This window comes from Engystomops pustulosus, chromosome 3 (assembly GCF_040894005.1).
Source record: "Engystomops pustulosus chromosome 3, aEngPut4.maternal, whole genome shotgun sequence".
Classification (NCBI taxonomy): Eukaryota; Metazoa; Chordata; class Amphibia; order Anura; family Leptodactylidae; genus Engystomops; species Engystomops pustulosus.
Window position 1 is genome coordinate 210,065,223 of NC_092413.1, and position 22,763 is coordinate 210,087,985.

At 47.6% G+C, this 22,763-nt stretch overlaps 1 protein-coding gene across 1 annotated transcript in view; it reads left to right on the forward strand.

Annotated features, from left to right (window-relative positions):
- PTCHD4 (patched domain containing 4) overlaps positions 1 to 20,341 on the forward strand; it is an 82,711-nt gene extending 62,370 nt beyond the window's left edge. The window contains exon 3 of the mRNA XM_072143697.1: positions 17,520 to 20,341. Coding sequence (XP_071999798.1) covers positions 17,520 to 19,153 — 1,634 coding nt within the window. The 3' untranslated portion in view covers positions 19,154 to 20,341. The remainder of the gene's footprint in view (positions 1 to 17,519) is intronic.
- Positions 20,342 to 22,763: the final 2,422 nt, after the last annotated feature.

A 22,763-nucleotide genomic window follows, 5' to 3' on the forward strand; every position in this document is an offset into this window, starting at 1 on the left:
CTCCATCGGCAGGAGAGGCTCCATCCAGGGCCAGGAATCGATTTGAAAGTTCGACCAGCGGGGGGTTGGTTGCACCTTCCTTGGGTACCTTAGTCAGGAGATCTTACGCCTCCCTTCTTTTTACCCTTTTTCTTCTTTTTGGTGCCACGCTTACGCTTTTCCTCTAGCCACGCCCTATTGTCCTCATCCATACTCTCTTAATGGGAGGAGTCTGAGGACGTGGCACCTTCCTCTCTCTCGATCCTCCTGACCTCCTCATCCAGGACATCATCCCCTGGGGCCTCAGCGACAGGTGTGCTCTCCAGGACAGCGCCAGAGGTTGTCCCAGTAGCCCGAGACTCCCCCCGCTCTCTCTCCTGTTGACGCTTCTCTACACGCCTTAGCTGGGCAGGCGTCTTTTCCCTGTCTTTCTTCCCTGGACCCTCCATTCCTCTGCCTCTGCTAGTCCCCTCACCAGCAGATTCAGCCTCATGGCTTTCATACGCTGAGGTTGAGCCCGCATTAGCGAAGGAAAGAGGACAACGACTGTATGGGTGACCGAGATCACCACACAGGTTACACCTAATCTGTCCTGTACAGGATGCAGCGAGATGGCCGAAACCCGCACACAACGCACACTTCTGCACGCTGCATATTGCGCTGAAATGTGTGGGGTCGCCGCACCTGTGACACAGCTTAGGCTGCCCCGGTAGAAGATCAGGATCCGATCCCTCCCCAGGAAGGCTGATGAAGGGATGTGGTCGACTGAGTTACCTGAACGCCTCAACTTCACCATTAAGGTCCAGGCCCCTGACCAGATACCATACTCATCTCGATTTTTCTCGGGTAATCCTAGCACCTCTCCATAACGATTCATCCAGGTCATGATGTCAAAGCAAGATAGTGATTCGTTACGGGTAAGAACGGTCACTTTCTTGAGTTCGCTCTGGCGAACTCAGATGTACCATAGGGATGGATCAAGGCAAAGATGTCAGCCGCCTTGAAGTCCATCTTCAGCAGCAGCTCAACTACCCGTGCCCGAGGGGGACACACATCACTGCCACACCACCGAAGACGGACCCCATTCCTACGTTTAGCACCCAGCCCGGTTGTCAGGAGCGACCATGATGTCTCCCTGCCTCTTTGCTCTCGGAAGGCAGACAGGCCTTGCCTCTCTATCCAAAACGACAAATCAACCTCCTGCCCCGCTACATTGATCGTCCTTTCTCCCTTCTGTAAGGCCTGCAGGAGGCGCCGTTGCAAAAAGCCGCCCCCAGAGCCCAGAGATGAGGATGATGGAACCCTACTTCCCCCAGCAGCAACACTGGCATAGCTCTTAATGGGGGCCGCTACTGGGGGAGTAACCGGACCAACCCCTGCACCCACCACATTAACACTACCCACCTCCATGCCACTCACACCACCAGTTACTCTATCACTCACCCCCATAACTGGTAATGGTTCTGCACCACTCACTCCATTCACATTATCCACCACAACATTACTGACACCATTCACACTGGCTGGACCAGCATCAAAATCAGGGGACATGACCACCTCCGCATCTTTAGGCACAAGGGATGGGGGTCCCCCCGCAGAGCATCGCCCAGAGGGGACCACAACTCTTGTCGCACTTGTGCCCTCCGCATCATCAGTAGCAGATGTTATTTTGCTTTTTCTGGGACTTCGCCGCTGCTCTTTAGCCGGTGTGAGGCGCCGCTGATTTTCAGTCTCCTCAGAATGTGCATTATCCCCAACACCGACACAGAATAATACTTTCTGTCTGGGAGGTTCGGAGCCTTCAGCCTCAGCAACCCCTCCACACTGATCAGTGGCAACAGCATGAAGAGGCACCGGAAGCTGCCACCAGTGCCGGGCTATCCCACTGGGGGACGCACCACAGCACTGGATTTTGATTGTATCGCCACGTCCAAGCCGCCCTGACTGTCCGGCCTTGCGGCCAATGCCTCCCCTACTCCCCCACTGTTACCACAAACAGAGACGGAGCCCATCGCCACATCAGATGTCATACCTGTAATCTCCCTGCACCTTTGCACCGGGTCCACAGCAGAACTCGGGGGGGTTTGGGTAGCAGGGCTTGCACAGTGAGCTGACCCTGCGCTTTGCCCAGGGGGGTTTACAGGGAGGGGGGTAAAGATGAATCGTACCTCTTTTGCTGCTTTGGCCTGGTCTTCTTACTCTTCCTCCGGCTGCTCCCCCCAGCGGCTTCCTCTGGGAGTTCATCGCCAAAAGAAAAGTTCTCCATGCGCACTGGGGACTCGGATCTCTGCCATGAGCGCCCCTCACTGTCCTCCCCCGAGCAAGGTGTTACTGCTGGCTGTCCTGCAGGGGGCCCACTGCACAAGGCCTGCTGATCTTCCTGCAGGCTGCCAGGTGGTAACTGTTGCTCGTTATCATCATCCTCCTCCTCCACCTGGCTCGCAGGCTGCAACCCCTTCAGCCTTTGCTCTCTGATGTCAGCCATTTGAGCAAATCTATCATCATTAACAAGTTTTTCTTTAAACGGACCGCTATTATCTAATATTAAAGTTTTTCTTTTATCAAGCTTAGCAATCTCTGCCTTCAGGTGGTTCATTTCTCCATTAATTTCCATTTTTCTCTTCTTTGGCGCTGTGTTCGCCCTGGCGCGGGCACATCGCAGCTCCTCCCGGAGCCTCCTGATGGTCTTGGTCGCCTCTTCGTACTCACAGAGGTGGCTCTGGACCCGGGAGGCACAGGTGGACAAAGACTTCTGGGGCCCCTGCACCGCCCAGCCTCCCCCTGCATGGTCAGCCTTACCTCTGTGAGCACTCCGCTTCATGGCTCCAGCCCTGGAAGGACCGCTCTCACCCGCACCTTCATGGACATCCAGCTTCTGGGTTTGCCTCTTCACACTAGACTCAGGGGGAGTAGGAGTCACACTGCTGCGACTCCTGGTGGAACGTCTTACCCCTGAGTCCTCCATAGCGCTGGCCGGTAGCTGGCTACCCTTCCCCCCGCCGGCCTGGCCCGGGAAGCAGGAGCCTGGGGCTTGCCGCTCTGGCTCATGCCTGGAAACCCACACCCTCCCTGGGAAGGGAGAGAGCAGGCCCCAGGTGGAGGTGGATTATTCCTGGAGCTCAGAGCAGCAGCAGCACACAGCCTCTCACAGCAACAGACAGTTACTTCATACAGTAAGAGAAAGTTAAGCTCTAGACTAGAACTATAAATCTCACTGAATAGAAGTGTGAGCCTGGATACACTTCTCTTTATATGGAAAACTGCACTTTTATACCCCAGAGCTGCACTCACTATTCTGCAGCTGGTGCAGTCACTGTGTACATACATGACATTACTTATCCTGTACTGATCCTGAGTTACATCCTGTATTATACTCCAGGACTGCACTCACTATTCTGCTGCTGGTGCAGTCACTGTGTACATACATGACATTATTTATCCTGTACTGATCCCGAGTTACATCGTGTATTATACTCCAGAGCTGCACTCACTATTCTGCTGCTGGTGCAGTCACTGTGTACATACATGACATTACTTATCCTGTACTGATCCAGAGTTACATCCTGTATTATACCCCAGAGCTGCACTCACTATTCTGCTGCTGGTGCAGTCACTGTGTACATACATGACATTACTTATCCTGTACTGATCCTGAGTTACATCCTGTATTATACTCCAGAGCTGCACTCACTATTCTGCTGCTGGTGCAGTCACTGTGTACATACATGACATTACTTATCCTGTACTGATCCTGAGTTACATCCTGTATTATACCCCAGAGCTGCACTCACTATTCTGCTGGTGCAGTCACTGTGTACATACATGACATTACTTATCCTGTACTGATCCTGAGTTACATCCTGTATTATACCCCAGAGCTGCACTCACTATTCTGCTGGTGCAGTCACTGTGTACATACATGACATTACTTATCCTGTACTAATCCTGAGTTACATCCTATATTATACTCACTATTCTGCTTATGCAACGCTTATAGAAATATGTATCTAAAAATGCCCAAAATATCAGGTTTTGACTAGAGATGAGCGAACATGCTCGTCCGAGCTTGATGCTCGGTCGAGCATTAGGGTACTCGAAACTGCTCGTTACTCGGACGAATACTTCGCCCGCTCGAGAAAATGGCAGCTCCCGCCGTTTTGCTTTTTGGCGGCCAGAAACAGAGCCAATCACAAGCCAGGAGACTCTGCACTCCACCCAGCATGACGTGGTACCCTTACACGTCGATAGCAGTGGTTGGCTGGCCAGATCAGGTGACCCTGGGATAGACTAGCCGCTGGCCGCGCTGCTCGGATCATTCTGTGTCTGGATGCCGCTAGGGAGAGAGCTGCTGCTGCTCAGGGAAAGCGTTAGGGTGTTCTATTAGCTTACTGTTAGGCAGGAGTGATTCTCAAAGAACCCAACAGCCCTTCTTAGGGCTACAATAACGTTCTACTTTTTTTATTTTAATTTGCATCTTTTACCATTTTGTGAGGAATTAGCAGGGGGACTTGCTACCGTTGTGTTTAGCTCTTAGTGGCACACATATCCATAGCAAAGACCGAAGTGGGAAAATTCAGTAGGGGTTGGATTTCTATTAGGCAATAACTCAGTGTCATCTCATCTGGCATAGTAGTGTGCTTCCTTTGATACTTGGCTAGAAAATAGCCATAGGAGAATACAAACAGCTTCTTGAAGCCTACAGTAGCGTTCTATATATTTGATTTCTGGTTGATCTGCTGGTGGCTGTAGTTTCTGCAGTGCATGTACTTGCCAATTCTGAGCAATTTGTAGTGAGACTTGCGACCGCTGTGTTCTGCGCTTAGTGGCGCACATATCCATAGCAAAGGCTGAAGTGGCAAAATTAAGTAGGGGTTGGATTTCTATTAGGCAATAACTCAGTGTCATCTCATCTGGCATAGTACTGTGCTTCCTTTGATACTTGGCTAGAAAATAGCCATAGGAGAATACAAACAGCTTCTTGAAGCCTACAGTAGCGTTCTATATATTTGATTTCTGGTTGATCTGCTGGTGGCTGTAGTTTCTGCAGTGCATGTACTTGCCAATTCTGAGCAATTTGTAGTGAGACTTGCGACCGCTGTGTTCTGCGCTTAGTGGCGCACATATCCATAGCAAAGGCTGAAGTGGCAAAATTCAGTAGGGGTTGGATTTCTATTAGGCAATAACTCAGTGTCATCTCATCTGGCATAGTACTGTGCTTCCTTTGATACTTGGCTAGAAAATAGCCATAGGAGAATACAAACAGCTTCTTGAAGCCTACAGTAGCGTTCTATATATTTGATTTCTGGTTGATCTGCTGGTGGCTGTAGTTTCTGCAGTGCATGTACTTGCCAATTCTGAGCAATTTGTAGTGGGACTTGCGACCGCTGTGTTCTGCGCTTAGTGGCGCACATATCCATAGCAAAGGCCGAAGTGGCAAAATTCAGTAGGGGTTGGATTTCTATTAGGCAATAACTCAGTGTCATCTCATCCGGCATAGTACTGTGCTTCCTTTGATACTTGGCTAGAAAATAGCCATAGGAGAATACAAACAGCTTCTTGATCTTGAAGCCTACAGTAGCGTTCTATATATTTGATTTCTGGTTGATCTGCTGGTGGCTGTAGTTTCTGCAGTGCATGTACTTGCCAATTCTGAGCAATTTGTAGTGGGACTTGCGACCGCTGTGTTCTGCGCTTAGTGGCGCACATATCCATAGCAAAGGCCGAAGTGGCAAAATTCAGTAGGGGTTGGATTTCTATTAGGCAATAACTCAGTGTCATCTCATCCGGCATAGTACTGTGCTTCCTTTGATACTTGGCTAGAAAATAGCCATAGGAGAATACAAACAGCTTCTTGATCTTGAAGCCTACAGTAGCGTTCTATATATTTGATTTCTGGTTGATCTGCTGGTGGCTGTAGTTTCTGCAGTGCATGTACTTGCCAATTCTGAGCAATTTGTAGTGAGACTTGCGACCGCTGTGTTCTGCGCTTAGTGGCGCACATATCCATAGCAAAGGCCGAAGTGGCAAAATTCAGTAGGGGTTGGATTTCTATTAGGCAATAACTCAGTGTCATCTCATCCGGCATAGTACTGTGCTTCCTTTGATACTTGGCTAGAAAATAGCCATAGGAGAATACAAACAGCTTCTTGATCTTGAAGCCTACAGTAGCGTTCTATATATTTGATTTCTGGTTGATCTGCTGGTGGCTGTAGTTTCTGCAGTGCATGTACTTGCCAATTCTGAGCAATTTGTAGTGGGACTTGCGACCGCTGTGTTCTGCGCTTAGTGGCGCACATATCCATAGCAAAGGCCGAAGTGGCAAAATTCAGTAGGGGTTGGATTTCTATTAGGCAATAACTCAGTGTCATCTCATCTGGCATAGTACTGTGCTTCCTTTGATACTTGGCTAGAAAATAGCCATAGCAATAGGATAGCATTGTTTGGTTTTAAAAACTCAAAAAAAAACAAAAAACACAAAAAAAAAAAAAAAAACACAAAAAAAAACAAAAAAAAGTAAAAAAAAAAATAAAGTTATAACTCTCATTTTAAAAATGTTTAACCCGAGGGCTAGGGGTAGAGGACGAGGGCGGGGACGTGGGCGTCCAACTACTGCAGGGGTCAGAGGCCGTGGTCCTGGGCGGGGTGAGACACCACCTGCTGATGAGGGAGCAGGGGAACGCCGCAGAGCTACACTCCCTAGGTTCATGTCTGAAGTTACTGGGACTCGTGGTAGAGCACTGTTGAGGCCAGAACAGTGCGAACAGGTGATGTCGTGGATTGCTGACAATGCTTCGAGCAATTTGTCCACCACCAGTCAGTCTTCCACGCAGTCCACCCATGTCACCGAAATCGCCACTCCTCCAGCTCCTGCACCTCAGCCTCCTCCCCCCCAGTCTGCCCCCTCCCAGGAAAATTTGGCATTTGAACCGGCATACTCTGAGGAACTGTTTTCTGGACCCTTCCCACAGTCACAAACCACTTGTCCGGTTGCTGCTGAGCAATTTTCCGATGCCCAGGTTTTCCACCAGTCACAGTCTGTGGGTGATGATGACCTTCTTGACGTAGTGGAAGTGTGTAAAGAGGTGTCCGACGATGAGGAGACACGGTTGTCAGACAGTGGGGAAGTTGTTGTCAGGGCAGGAAGTCCGAGGGGGGAGCAGACTGAGGGATCGGAGGATGATGAGGTGACAGACCCAAGCTGGGTTGAGAGGCCGGGTGAACACAGTGCTTCTGAGACGGAGGAGAGTCCTCGACCTGAACAGGTTGGAAGAGGCAGTGGTGGGGCCAGACGGAGAGGCAGGGCCAGAGCTGGTGCATCAGCGCCACTGTCAACTAGTGAAGCTCCCGTGGTGAGGGCTCTTGCGGCGAGGGCTAGATCTTCAGAAGTGTGGAGGTTCTTTAAGGAAACACCGGATGACCGACGGACTGTGGTGTGCAACATTTGCCAAACCAGGCTCAGCAGGGGTTCCACCACTACTAGCTTAACTACCACCAGTATGCGCAGGCATATGAATGCTAAGCACCCCACTCAGTGGCAACAAGCCCGTTCACCTCCGGCCGTGCACACCACTGCTCCTTCCCCTGTGTCAGCTGCTAGTCAGCCCCCTGCCCAGGACCCTGCCACAAAAACCCCATCGTCGCCTCCACGATCCTCCACAGCATCCACCAGCGTTCAGCTCTCCATACCCCAGACGCTGGAGCGGAAACGCAAATATAGTGCAACCCACCCGCACGCCCAAGCCCTTAATGTGCACATCTCCAGATTGCTTAGCCTGGAGATGCTGCCCTATAGGCTAGTAGAGACCGAGGCCTTTCGCAACCTCATGGCGGCGGCCGCCCCTCGGTATTCGGTCCCCAGCCGCCACTACTTTTCCCGATGTGCCGTCCCAGCCCTGCACCAGCACGTGTCAGACAACATCATCCGTGCCCTGACCAACGCCGTTTCTGACAAGGTCCACCTGACCACGGACACGTGGACGAGTGCTGCCGGGCAGGGCCACTATATATCGCTGACGGCACATTGGGTTAACTTGGTGGAGGCTGGGACCGAGTCTGACCCTGGGGCTGCTCATATACTGCCGACGCCGAGGATTGCGGGGCCTACCTCGGTCCAGGTGTTTCAGGCCTACTATGCCTCCTCCTCCTCCCACCCCTCCTCCACCTCCTCCTCCGAACTACCATCCGTGGGCACGGCGCCATCAGTCGGTAGCTCTAGGCATAGCAGCAGTGCCGTCGCTAAGCGACAGCAGGCGGTGCTCAAACTGCTGAGCCTAGGCGACAAAAGGCACACCGCCCAAGAGCTATTACAGGGCATCACGGCGCAGACTGATCTGTGGCTGGCACCGCTGAACCTCAAGCCGGGAATGGTTGTGTGTGACAACGGCAGTAACCTGGTGGCGGCTCTGCAACTCGGCAGACTGACACATGTGCCATGCCTGGCCCATGTGTTAAATCTGATAGTGCAGCGTTTCCTCAAGACATACCCCAATCTGTCTGATTTGCTCACGAAGGTGCGCCGCATCTGTGCGCATTTCAGGAAGTCCAGCCCAGATGCTGCCACTCTCAGGGCAGCGCAGCGCCGCCTCCAACTGCCCGCTCACCGACTGTTGTGCGACGTGCCCACGAGGTGGAATTCAACACTGACCATGTTATCCAGAGTTTACCATCAGCGCAGAGCGATTGTAGACTGCCAGATGTCAACTTCCACCAGAACTGGTAGTCAGGTCAGTCAGCTTCCTCAAGTCTACAATGAGGAGTGGACGTGGATGTCTGATATCTGTCAGGTGCTGAGTAACTTTGAGGAGTCAACACAGATGGTCAGTGGCGATGCCGCCATCATCAGCCTCACCATCCCGCTGCTTGGCCTGTTGAAAAACTCTCTGGTCAGCATGAAGTCGGAAGCTTTGCGCTCGTCACAAGAGACGGGGGAAGAATATTCCCTTGTTGATAGCCAAAGCACCCTGAGGTCTGTTTCTCAGCGCATATCGGAGGAGGTGGAGGTGGAGGAGGATGAGGAGGAAGAGGAGGAGAATGTTGGCGAGACACAAGAGGGGACCATTGTTGAGTCCTTCACTGTTCAGCGTGTATGGGCAGAAGAAGAGGAGTTGGAGGAGTTGGAGGAGGAGGAAATGGACAGTCAGGCCAGTGAGGGGAGTGAATTCTTACGCGTTGGTACTCTGGCGCATATGGCAGATTTCATGCTAGGCTGCCTATCCCGTGACCCTCGCGTTCAAAGAATTTATTCCAGCACCGATTACTGGGTGTTCACTCTCCTGGACCCACGGTACAAGCAAAATCTTCCCACTCTCATCCCTGGAGAGGAAAGGAGTGTGAGAATGCATGAATACCAGCAGGCCCTGGTGCACAAGCTGAAACAGTATTTCCCTTCTGACAGCGCTAGCGGCAGAGTGCGTAGTTCTGCGGGACAAGTAGCGAGGGAGAGTAGGCGAGCAGGCAGCTTGTCCAGCACTGGCAAGGGTACGCTTTACAAGGCTTTTGCCAGCTTTATGTCACCCCAGCAAGACACTGTCACCTGTCCCCAGTCTCGGCAGAGTAGGGCTGATCTTTACAGAAAGATGGTGAGGGAGTACGTAGCTGACCATACCATCGTCCTAAATGATCACACAGCTCCCTACAACTACTGGGTTTCAAACCTGGACATGTGGCACGAACTGGCGCTGTACGCCTTGGAGGTTCTTGCCTGCCCTGCCGCTAGCGTCTTGTCCGAGCGGGTTTTCAGTGCAGCTGGTGGCATCATCACCGATAAGCGTACACGCCTGTCGACTGACAGCGCTGACAGGCTGACGCTTATTAAAATGAATAAAGGCTGGATTTCTCAGAATTTCCAATCTCCACCAGGTGAAGGAAGCTCAACCTGAATAATTGATCCACTCCTCCTCCTCCTCCTCATTTTCCTCCTTCTCCTCCTCTTTGTACAGTAAAGCAGAGGAAACTGGCTATTTTTTGACAGGGCCCACTGGCTCTTGCTATAGTACTTCATGCATTTAATTTTTCTGGAGGGCCACCTACCCGGTCCTCTGTTTGAAACAATTTTTGTGAGTGCCACATACAGGCACTCAATCTATTCCATTTTACTGCAGGGCCACCTACCTGCTCCTCTGGTTTGAACAATTTTTGGGACTGCCACATACAGGCACTCAATCTATTCCATTTTACTGGAGGGCCACCTACCTGCTCCTCTGGTTTGAAACATTTTTGGGACTGCCACATACAGGCACTCAATCTATTCCATTTTACTGCAGGGCCACCTACCTGCTCCTCTGGTTTGAACAATTTTTGGGACTGCCACATACAGGCACTCAATCTATTCCATTTTACTGCAGGGCCACCTACCTGCTCCTCTGGTTTGAAACATTTTTGGGACTGCCACATACAGGCACTCAATCTATTCCATTTTACTGCAGGGCCACCTACCTGCTCCTCTGGTTTGAACAATTTTTGGGACTGCCACATACAGGCACTCAACCTATTCCATTTTACTGCAGGGCCACCTACCTGCTCCTCTGGTTTGAACAATTTTTGGGACTGCCACATACAGGCACTCAATCTATTCCATTTTACTGGAGGGCCACCTACCTGCTCCTCTGGTTTGAACAATTTTTGGGACTGCCACATACAGGCACTCAATCTATTCCATTTTACTGGAGGGCCACCTACCTGCTCCTCTGGTTTGAAACATTTTTGGGACTGCCACATACAGGCACTCAATCTATTCCATTTTACTGCAGGGCCACCTACCTGCTCCTCTGGTTTGAACAATTTTTGGGACTGCCACATACAGGCACTCAATCTATTCCATTTTACTGCAGGGCCACCTACCTGCTCCTCTGGTTTGAACAATTTTTGGGACTGCCACATACAGGCACTCAATCTATTCCATTTTACTGGAGGGCCACCTACCTGCTCCTCTGGTTTGAAACATTTTTGGGACTGCCACATACAGGCACTCAATCTATTCCATTTTACTGCAGGGCCACCTACCTGCTCCTCTGGTTTGAACAATTTTTGGGACTGCCACATACAGGCACTCAATCTATTCCATTTTACTGCAGGGCCACCTACCTGCTCCTCTGGTTTGAAACATTTTTGGGACTGCCACATACAGGCACTCAATCTATTCCATTTTACTGCAGGGCCACCTACCTGCTCCTCTGGTTTGAACAATTTTTGGGACTGCCACATACAGGCACTCAACCTATTCCATTTTACTGCAGGGCCACCTACCTGCTCCTCTGGTTTGAACAATTTTTGGGACTGCCACATACAGGCACTCAATCTATTCCATTTTACTGGAGGGCCACCTACCTGCTCCTCTGGTTTGAACAATTTTTGGGACTGCCACATACAGGCACTCAATCTATTCCATTTTACTGGAGGGCCACCTACCTGCTCCTCTGGTTTGAAACATTTTTGGGACTGCCACATACAGGCACTCAATCTATTCCATTTTACTGCAGGGCCACCTACCTGCTCCTCTGGTTTGAACAATTTTTGGGACTGCCACATACAGGCACTCAATCTATTCCATTTTACTGCAGGGCCACCTACCTGCTCCTCTGGTTTGAACAATTTTTGGGACTGCCACATACAGGCACTCAATCTATTCCATTTTACTGGAGGGCCACCTACCTGCTCCTCTGGTTTGAAACATTTTTGGGACTGCCACATACAGGCACTCAATCTATCCCATTTTACTGGAGGGCCACCTACCTGCTCCTCTGGTTTGAAAAATGTTTGGGACTGCCACATACAGGCACTATCCAAATTAAATTGTCTCCATAGCAGCCTCCACACGTTGTCTCCATTGCTACCTCCAAAAGTCGTCCATATAGCTGCCTCCATACATCGTCCCTTTATCAAACGAGGTGTGTCAGGCAGAAATTTGGGTTGTTTTCATGGATTCCACATCAAAGTTGTTAACTTTGTCGCCACCCTGCTGTGTTATCCACAAAATATACTGGCAAACTTTTACCATTTAGGGATATTATTTCAGCGCTTCTTGCGCATCTGTTTACATTCCCCTCACCCGGCATATCCTAAACTTATAAGAACGCTACTACACTTGATCTTATACAAAAGGTTCTTAGAAGTGCTGTTTGGGGAGTAGCCTAGAGACAGGGGCTTGGATTGGCGAAAGCTCGCCTGGCAGCGGAACGCCAGCTCCATGCGCATCATGCGCTTCTTGCGCATCTGTTTACATTCCCCTCACCCGCCATATCCCAAACTTATGAGAACGCTACTACACTTAACTTGGTGCAGGCTGGGACCGAGTCTGACCCTGGGGCTGGTCATATACTGCCGACGCAGAGAATTGCGGGGCCTACCTCGGTCCAGGTCTCAAAGGCCTACTATACCTCCTCCCACCCCTCCTCCACCTCCTCCTCCTCCGAATTACCATCCGTGGGCATGGCGCCATCAGTCGGTAGCTCTAGGCACAGCAGCAGTGCCGTCGCTAAGCGACAGCAGGCGGTGCTGAAACTGCTGAGCCTAGGCGATAAAAGGCACACCGCCCAAGAGCTATTACAGGGCATTCCACATCAAAGTTGTTAACTTTGTCGCCACCCTGCTGTGTAATCCCCAAAATATACTTGCAAACTTTTACCATTTAGGGATATTATTTCAGCGCTTCTTGCGCATCTGTTTACATTCCCCTCACCCGGCATATCCTAAACTTATAAGAACGCTACTACACTTGATCTTATACAAAAGGTTCTTAGAAGTGCTGTTTGGGGAGTAGCCTAGAGACAGGGGCTTGGATTGGCGAAAGCTCGCCTGGCAGCGGAGCGCCAGCTCCATGCCAAGATCCAACTAACATAGTTTTAACTGCAGCACCTTTAATCTACTACTAGTTCACTGCCTCCATACATGGTCCCCTTATCAAACGAGCTGTGTCAGGCAGAATTTTGGGTTGTTTTCATGGCTTCCATGTTAACTTTGTCGCCACCCTGCTGTGTAATCCACAAAATATACTGGCAAACTTTTATCATGTACCGATATTATTTGAGCGCTTCTTGCTCACCTCCTTTGGTTCCTCTCTGCCACCCATTGGTTTGAAGCCTGAGTCCATTTAGGGTATGTCGCCATGACACTCTCTAGCCTGCTGCCGCTGCCTCTGCATGCCGTCCCCTATAGTGTCAGGGTCAATTATTGGATGTTTTAGATGCTATCTAGCTTCATTCTGTCACTCTGTCATGGCCATGCTGTTGCCCATAATTTTGGCATAATGGTGCGATTATGCAGCCTCAGAGGCATCCATGCATGCTGCCCCTGCTGTTTCCTGTCCATTTCCGTGGTGTTTCCATCCTTTTCTGAGGTTCCCAGGTGTTTGGCCAAGCTTCCCTGTGCAGAGCCTTGGTCCCCTTGAAAAATGCTCGAGTCTCCCATTGACTTCAATGGGGTTCGTTATTCGAGACGAGCACTCGAGCATCGGGAAAAGTTCGTCTCGAATAACGAGTACCCGAGCATTTTAGTGTTCGCTCATCTCTAGTTTTGACCTTTAACCGGCCTATCCTCATGAGAAAGTTTCCAGGACAGTCCTTCGAGAGATTAATTTCTGAGGCCAGGAATAAATGGTAATGTGATAATGAAATAATTAGATTAATATTTCAGCGTGAGGCTGGCGGCTGGTACGCGGGGAGAATGACTATTCCACAGGAATCTATAGCAGAACATATCTAATTAAGAGAGGAGCTTATTAACCGACTACGATAAATTAATTTCACACAGGAACATCTGAGCAATGTAAAGATGTCATCAGTTTCTTCAACGTGTTTAGTTTCTTCCGCTCCTCCCGGGAGAATTGTGTGTGACATTGGCAAAACAGGATGGGCGAGGGCGATGGGAACCCAACTTACTGGAGACTTGGCTTTCTATAAACTCCTATACCTAATGCTGTTAAGGCAAGGTCCACATGGCGTTTATGTATATGGTCAGTGTATATTCCGGGAAAGCTTCCAGTATATATGATGAGTGTATCCATATCCATAGGGGGGCAGCTTCCATAGATTAGAATTGGGAAAAAAAAAATCGACATTGAAAAAAAAAAATTTTTTAAGGAGGAGGGCTTCATTGTGCTGCTATTTTGCCTCTATCTGCACATATTGGGGGTCATTTACTAAGGGCCCGATTCGCGGTTTCCCGACGTGTTACCCGAGTATTTCCGATTTGCGCCGATTTCCCCTGGATTTCCTCCGGGATTTTGGCGCACGCGATCGGATTGTGGCGCATCGGCGCTGGCATGCACGCGACGGAAATCGGGGGGCGTGGCCAAATGAATTCGGAAAAACCGCCGCATTTAAAAAAAAAATGTGTCGCGGAGCTTGCACTTACCTTCATTCAGCCCGGCTCGGTGTATTCCAGTGCGTTCCAGGGAACTTCAGCGCAGCAGCACCACCTGGTGGACGTCGGAGGAACTGCCTTAATAAATCCCGGCCGGACCCGAATCCAGCGCAGAGAACGCACCGCTGGATCGCGAATGGACTGGGTAAGTAAATCTGCCCCTTTATGTCAAATACTGAGCGGAAAAAAAAATAGAAAGACACAGAAAGCTCCGTCTTAAAAATGCCTCCTCTCCGAGCTCTACTTACCGAATGCTCAGGTTGGACCCTAGTGATGTCACTGACCATATAAGGACACTGACACCACTATGGAAACACCCAGAACATTGGCAGTAGCCAATCACTGGCAACTCTCCACCCCTTCCCCATTCATGGGGAGGAGAAGGGACCAGAGGACAGATCCCACTAGATCAGCATACAGTGGAGCACCTTCTAGCCATATGTTGTAAGGACACATCAGGAATCATCCCGACATATCCTTACAAATGCCATGTGAATGTAGCCAAAAAAGGACTTTTCACCATCTCCTTCAATTGCAACTCTTTGCATCCTTAAAGGGAACCTGCCATCAGGAGCACCTTTGTCTGGTTCCCCTATGTCCCCATAGAGAATGGTGTCCACATTGCCAAAGAGTTTTTATAGTACTGAACAACTGGCTTTTTCTGACAAAAAGATAAGTTAAATGAAAGTTTACCTTTCTGTTTGCAAAACTGGGCCCTGTGTCCCATGGGAGGGGCCAGTGAGGAGGGGGGCAGACTTGCTTGTTCTGTGGCTGTTCTGACCTCACCCTGTCCCTCAATGTTCTCTTGTTTGTTCCTTTAGTGCTATGCACAGGTCACTTGGCCTGTTGGGTAAACTGCTATCTACACTGGGACCTCCTAAAGGTATCAGCCTTCAGTTCTCCTTAGAGTTGGGCCAATATATCGAACCTTGCTTCTGAATTGTTAAGCACTGTCTGTCATGTTTGTATTAGACATGTGCCATTAGGGATGAACTTACCCATTGTTTCTAATCAGGTTCAGCCCCCATGACCCACACATATTGCCAGATACGGCCAGCAACACGACCATGTGTCCAGGTTGCACAGGCCTCACCCTAAACCCAAACCCGAGCAGAAACATCAAGTCCACTCATCTCTACATGCATTTAATATCACAATTTTTGTAGAACCTCTTTACTTTTTACATCCGCACCTCCGCGAGAGGAAGTAGTTTGTAATCAGGGCTACATTCTCCTCAGTGTATACTTTTTATCCAGTTCACCATCTCCTGTTTTTTTTAGAATTCCCATATTAATTTAGCCAATTAAAACATGAAAGTGAAGTTGTACTTCTTTTCAGTAAATCACTTTACTCATTAACATTCCTGGCAGAGGTTTTGTATAAACAGACTTCATTTTCCTCTAAGGTGTAAAGTCAATTTACAAGGTAATAATCGCAGTGGAAAAAAGGAACAAAGTGAAACGAAGGCGGACGAAGGCTTATATTTTGGAAATATACAAAAAAGCTGATATAGCTTCATATTTCTTTTATCCTTTACCTCCACTTGGCCAATAATTCATACTGGAAAATCTCTTTAACCATCTTCTACTTCTAGAGTCCTCATTTATGTAATCGTAGGTATGGCTGCCATTTGTGTATTGATTCCCTGTTGACTTTGTGGTTTTACCAATATGGCTGCCTCTCTAAGACAACCCTCTCCATTTGTCCTAGGAGAGATGGACAACCCTCTCCATTTGTCCTAGGAGAGATGGACAACCCCCTCCATTTGTCCTAGGAGAGATGGACAACCCTCTCCATTTGTCCTAGGGAAGATGGACAACCCTCTCCATTTGTCCTAGGAGAGCTGGACAACCCTCTCCATTTGTCCTAGGAGAGATGGACAACCCTCTCCATTTGTCCTAGGGAAGATGGACAACCCTCTCCATTTGTCCTAGGAGAGCTGGACAACCCTCTCTGTTTGTCCTAGGGGAGATGGACAACCCTCTCCATTTGTCCTAGGAGAGCTGGACAACCCTCTCCATTTGTCCTAGGGGAGATAGACAGCATAAAAGTTGACCACCATCTATTACTCTGGTGGAGATGATTGCTGCACTCAGGAATTCAGGTTCCTGGACTCATCTTTGGCAACTACCAGTGCAAAGGCAATGAGTTGTTGAAGAAGTGGATAAGAAATGAGGGCCTACTCAATGGGGGACCCCCAGTGATCACAATAACTTGGATGTATAAGTGCCACCAGGTACTACATATGAAAGCAGGTTCACATGATCAACCAATGCTCCTTTCACTTCTATGGGATTTCCAGGACAACTTTCTCCCGAAGCTCCATAGAAGTGATGGGAGTACGGGTCAAGCATGCCAACTGGTACAGCGATCGTAATGTAGTATTCTTATGATCACCAAGGTTCCCAACAGTCAGACCACCTATGATTAGACACTTACTCTGTGGATACAAAATAAATGTACCTAATGGAAATACCACTTAATGATTAGGCTGCCCCTCCCCCATCCAGATAATACCATCTGGACCTATAAACATTTTTGTGAATTGATCCCATTTTATTCTCTACGATGGTTTAAAAAAAAGTTCCTTCTGATTAGACAATGCAAACTTTGTGTTGGTTTAGTCTGTGCTCCATCATCGTGATTGATTGCTAAACCGCAATGTTGGAAATGAATGACACCTTGTCATCTCCTAGAGAATAAAATATTCAGGAGTTTGCATAGATCCGTCTGGCAGCTCCCCCAATTACAATTTCTCACCTTCATCCTTTATTCATAGAGTTTGACTTGATTTTTCATAAACCTGAGATGGAGGTAGACCGGAGGTGTCCTCACTCTGTGTCAAGCAGATGCAACCTTAAGTCTTCCAAGCATCGGCACAATGACTCACCCATGACCTTTTCCCGAAGCATAATGGATCTTAGCCTGTAGTTACTTGACATTAACATTTTATATGGCACTGACCTTCATATATTTTGTGATCTCCCACCACCCTGTAGCAAAATATAATGAAGTTAATGAAACGTAATGTATCAGTAAGACCACAGGATAGGGCTATATCCACAGAAACCGACCCTTAATAATCTAATATCTGTCTCCATTTAACGCCATTTTATTGCCCCTTTCATTGTCGACTATCATGTTCAATTAAGGTAACAGTGTTTTGTTTTTATGTTTTGTAGGTCATGGGACTAAAGGAGTTTTTGAACTTCTTTCAGGATGGAGAAGAACCAGAGAAACTTTGCCATTTAAGGACAGAGTGGCCGATGCTTACTCCGATGTAATGGTTTCCTATACGATGACCAGCTCCCTCTACATCATCACTTTCGGAATGGGAGCAAGTCCTTTTACCAATATTGAAGCGGTCAAGATATTTTGCCAAAACATGTGCATCACCATTGTCCTAAACTACTTCTACGTCTTCTCCTTCTATGGCTCATGCCTGGTCTTTGCCGGCCAGTTGGAGCAAAATCGGTACCACAGCATTTTTTGTTGTAAAATCCCTTCCGAAGAGTATTTGGATAGACAACCGATTTGGTTTCAGGCCATGATGAGTGATGGTCATCAACATTCCACCCACCATGAACCGGACCCTTATGAGAACCATTTCATTCAACATTTCCTTCGAGAACATTATAATGACTGGATCACGAATACATACGTGAAGCCATTTGTGGTTATAGTTTACCTCATCTATGCATCGTTCTCATTCATGGGCTGCCTCCAAATTACTGGTGGGTCGAATATTATAAATCTTTTAGCCAGTGACTCTCCAAGTGTTTCTTATGCATTTATACAGCAGAAGTATTTTAGCAACTATAGTCCCGTGATTGGATTCTATATATATGAACCTCTTGAATATTGGAATACGACAGTTCAGGAAGACTTGAAGACTTTAAGTTTCGGATTCAATACCGAGTCTTGGATTGAACAATTTTACCAATTTTTAAAAGTTGGCAACATATCGGCGTCGAACAAAACTGAATTTATTAACGTGCTCCAGAACGGCTTTCTGAGGAAAACGGAATTTCAGCACTTCAAGAATGACATCATCATATCCAGATCGGGGGAAGAGTTGAACATTATTGCGTCTCGAATGTATCTAGTGGCCAGAACGAGCGAAAACACACAACGAGAGGTGGTTGAGCTTCTCGAGAAGTTGAGACCACTTTCCTTGATACAAAGCATCAAGTTTATTGTGTTCAACCCCACCTTTGTTTTTATGGACCACTATGGCTTGGCTGTTACTATGCCCGTGCTGATTTCTGGTTTTAGTGTCTTGCTCGTGTTAATCTTGACTTTCTTCTTGGTTATTCACCCACTGGGGAACTTTTGGCTAATAATTACGGTCACGTCTATTGAGTTGGGTGTGTTGGGTTTAATGACGTTATGGAAAGTTGACATGGATTGTGTATCCATCCTGTGCCTTATGTACTCTTTGAATTTCGCCATAGATCACTGTTCCCCTCTGCTATACACATTCGTCTTAGCCACTGAGCACACGAGAACTCTATGCATACAAGATTCCCTCAAGGAGCATGGCACGGCTATAATCCAGAATGTCGTAACGTTTCTCATCGGGCTGGTACCCCTTCTGTTTGTGCCTTCGAACTTGACCTCCACACTGTTCAAATGCTTGCTGCTGACTGGTAGTTGCACGCTACTGCACTGTTTTGTCATTTTGCCTGTTTTCTTAACCTTCTTCCCTCCTTCTAAAAAGCGTCACAAGAAAAAGAAAAGAGCCAAAAGGAAGGAGAGAGAGGAGATCGAATGCATCGAAATTCAGGAAAATGCAGATCATGTGACTTCAGTTTGAGCTCTTCTTAACAAGTCTCATTGACTGGACCTTCACAGGGAAAGTAGGCAAAAAAATTCAGCTGCTTGCTCCGGCCAAAGTTGCAAGTTATATTAAGAAGGGGTATTTTTTTTGAAACATCAAGGTGCAAGATTTTTATATCTTTTTATAAGAGCAAAAAAAAAAAGTCTACGGTTGGATTTTCTATTACCTCATTTTCATAATGACTCTGTTTGGTGGAAATAGGGGCGGAGTTACCAATCCTCTTTATCTGCAAAAAGTGTAATTTATTAAACTCTATTTCTATGATCATGTTCTATATATTTTTAGATTTTTTTGACCAATTTTTTGTTTACATTCTTAGCCATGAATAAGTCCTCAATTTTATCTCTCTAAAGCAACATGACGTGTAGAGTCTCTCTCAGTCATGATCTAAGTTGGCCCCCTAGGCAAACCCATCGGGCAGGTTTTTCTGGTCTCATTAGAGATAGTCCCAATGTCTTTCATGGCAATAATACATTGGCAGAATTTGACATTTTTGTTGTGAAAACCCCCATTAGCAAAATGTTAATGTGAACAGAGCCTAAGGGAAGGGATGAATTCAGTTTATTGCTGATATTCTTCTGCTACATACAGTATATTTCTTCTGATACCCAATATTCCAACCGTGGAAAACCTGAGGGATCTGTAGAGTTTGCTTGGTTTACAATACCTGATTTCCCAAAAGAATTCATTTTGATGGTGCTGCAGAATGGGGGAGATTCATTATGCCTTCTCCATCAGTTATCCGGCAGAGAAAACACATATCCCCCTCCCGACAGTTTTCCGGGATTCTCAGACCCGCACGCCACTTTGGGGTGGGTGGAGGATGGATGGGCGTTCACACATCCACAAAAAACTCCTCCAGTGCTGATCTGGTCTACAGGTCTGAACTGGCAGAGTTTGCACCCGCATTTATGAGCGTAGTGAATATGGCGCATGACCGGGGGTCAGCAATGAATTCACCCACAATATATCTTGGTTTTCTGGATGTATCAAATGCAATGATGTCTTGGAGAGGGGAGGGTGAATTAAGAGTTGAGCTAGAGAGACCGCAGCAGCTACCAGTAAGTGCTTTATTCACATCAGCAATGTCCCGTGCTTCTCTGTAATATCCTCAATGACTGAGTTAACGAGCAGAATTTCCATTCTTATCTCTGTGTTCTCTGTGGGAGAAGCTCTGTGACTTTATTAATTAAGGGACAGCTGAGAGTTAGAGGGTAACTGCAGGAATTACAATTTCTTCACAATTTTTATGTAATATATAAATTATATAGTGGCCGGAATGAGTGTTACTCCTCATGTACACACATGTTCTCTACTGAAGGGGGCTGCATTGTTGGGGCTGCATTTGTACCTCCTACAGGTAGTGTGTGGTATTACAGTTCAGCCCCATTCACTAAAAGGAGTTGTCCATATCTTGAAGCTCTCTGACTATGACCATGGTGCTGACCATGGTGTGTGCTGCTACTACAGGAGCAAAAGCATCCAAAAGAAGGAAGCTTTTCCTGATCCCCGACAACCCTTTACACTGCCATTGAGATGTTATACCACAATCAGTTTTTTTGTTGGTTTTTTTGATAGTCCTTAACCACCCCATTAAAGGAAATCTACCCTCAAATCATTCATGATAAACCAGGGACACTTACTCATAGATCCAGGCACCGGGACTGTAGTAATTTTCTTATATTTGTTATCCATGGCCTCATTCCTTCTAAAATAATGTTTTACAATTATGCTAATAGAGCCAGAATGAATTTGGGAAGTGTTACCAAACCCTCTCCCTATGCTGCAGCTTCACAGGCTGATACACTGTGCAGGAGCACTTCTACCTCCCATTGAGTCATTGATATCAGGCAGAGGGAGGGGGTAAGTGTTCGGGGTGCAAAGTGTGAAACAGTGTAACAGCCTGTGAAGCCAAAGCACCGAGGGACGCTGGTAACAACCCCAGAGTTCTTCTGGCTCATAAGCCTAATTTTAAGAGTTGATTTTAGAAGGAGGAGGCTGTGGATAACAAATATAAGAAGATTACCACAGTCACGGTGCCTGGATCTATGCATGCTTGATTTTGATGGCCTGGTATTTTAACGTATTCACTCGCCGCCGTTCGGGCAGGACTTGCGGTAGATATCCTTTAATATGTGCAAAATTTGGGGAATCTTGCAACAAAAGAAAGGGTTATTGTAACAATCCCTTTAAGAGAAGTTGAAGAAATGATGTAGATTTAATGCAGATATCGTTCCCTCCGTGGCGTTATGAATTATATTGTAGCTGTGGTGAAAGGTGACGCTACACTCATGTCATTTTAATGTCACGTATAAAGTGAGGAATCGCATTATCTAAGGATCAGAACTTTATCATTTCTTAATCCGTAATTGTAACTTCAGCTCCACCTAGTGGTCTGCACTGGCAGCTACAGCCAAACCAACTTTTTACATATTATATAACTCCAGTAACAACAGAAGTTCAGAGCAGCTATGAGTTATGGATTGGGGGTCCCCCGCTCAGGACCCTCATTTACTAGCCCACTTGGCTGATATCTTTTACACTCATAGATTCTAACAAATCTGGATCATTGTAAATATATATAAATAGGTTTCACTGACAACAAGCAGAGATTTTTACGATAGGCAGTTGGAACGTTTTACATCATAATCAGGAATCCATTGTGTGTGCACGAACAGTAACATTATTCATGGATTTTATGCAACATTTATTCTTATTTTTCTAGCATCTCTCATCTGTACAGTCTGTCTCTGTAATTTGCACTCTTCGTGGTCAAGACCATGCTGCTGTGACTCACGGTGGGAGGAGACTTTGCTGCTGTGACTCACGGTGGGAGGAGACTTAGAGTCTGTGACTCACTGCTTGTGGGTGGAGACCTAGCTGTTGTGATTCACTGTGGGTGGAGATCTAGCTGCTGTGACTCATGATGGGTGGAGACCTGGTAGGTGTGAATCACGATAGGTGGAGACCTACCTGCTCTGAATCATGTTGGGTATAGACCTAACTGAAGTAATTCACTGCTTTTGGTTGGAGACCTACCTACTGTGATTCACGGTGGGTGGAGACCTAGCTACTGTGACTCAGAATGGGAGGAGACTTAGCGTCTGTGACTCATTTCTTGTGGGTGGAGACCTAGCTGCTGTGATTCATGATGGATGGAGACCTAGCGACTGTGACTCACTGCTTGTGGGGGGAGAACTAGCTGCAGTGACTCACGATGGGTGGAGACCTAGCAGTTGTGAATGACAATTGGTGGAGACCTAGCGGCTGTGACTCGCTACTTGTAGGTTGAGACATAGCTGCTGTGACTGCCTGCTTATAGGTGGAGACCTACCTGCTCTGAATCACGGTGGGTGGAGACCTAGCTGCTGTAATTCACTGTTTATGGGTGGAAACCTACCTGCTGTGACTCACGGTGGGTGGAAACCTACCTGCTGTAATTCACTGCTTGTGGGTGGAGACCTACCTGCTGTAATTCACTGTTTATGGGTGGAGACCTACCTGCTGTGACCACGGTGAGTGGAGACCTACCTGCAGTGACTCATGGCTCTCCCTCCCCTCTTCAAAGATTATTTATGTAAACTGA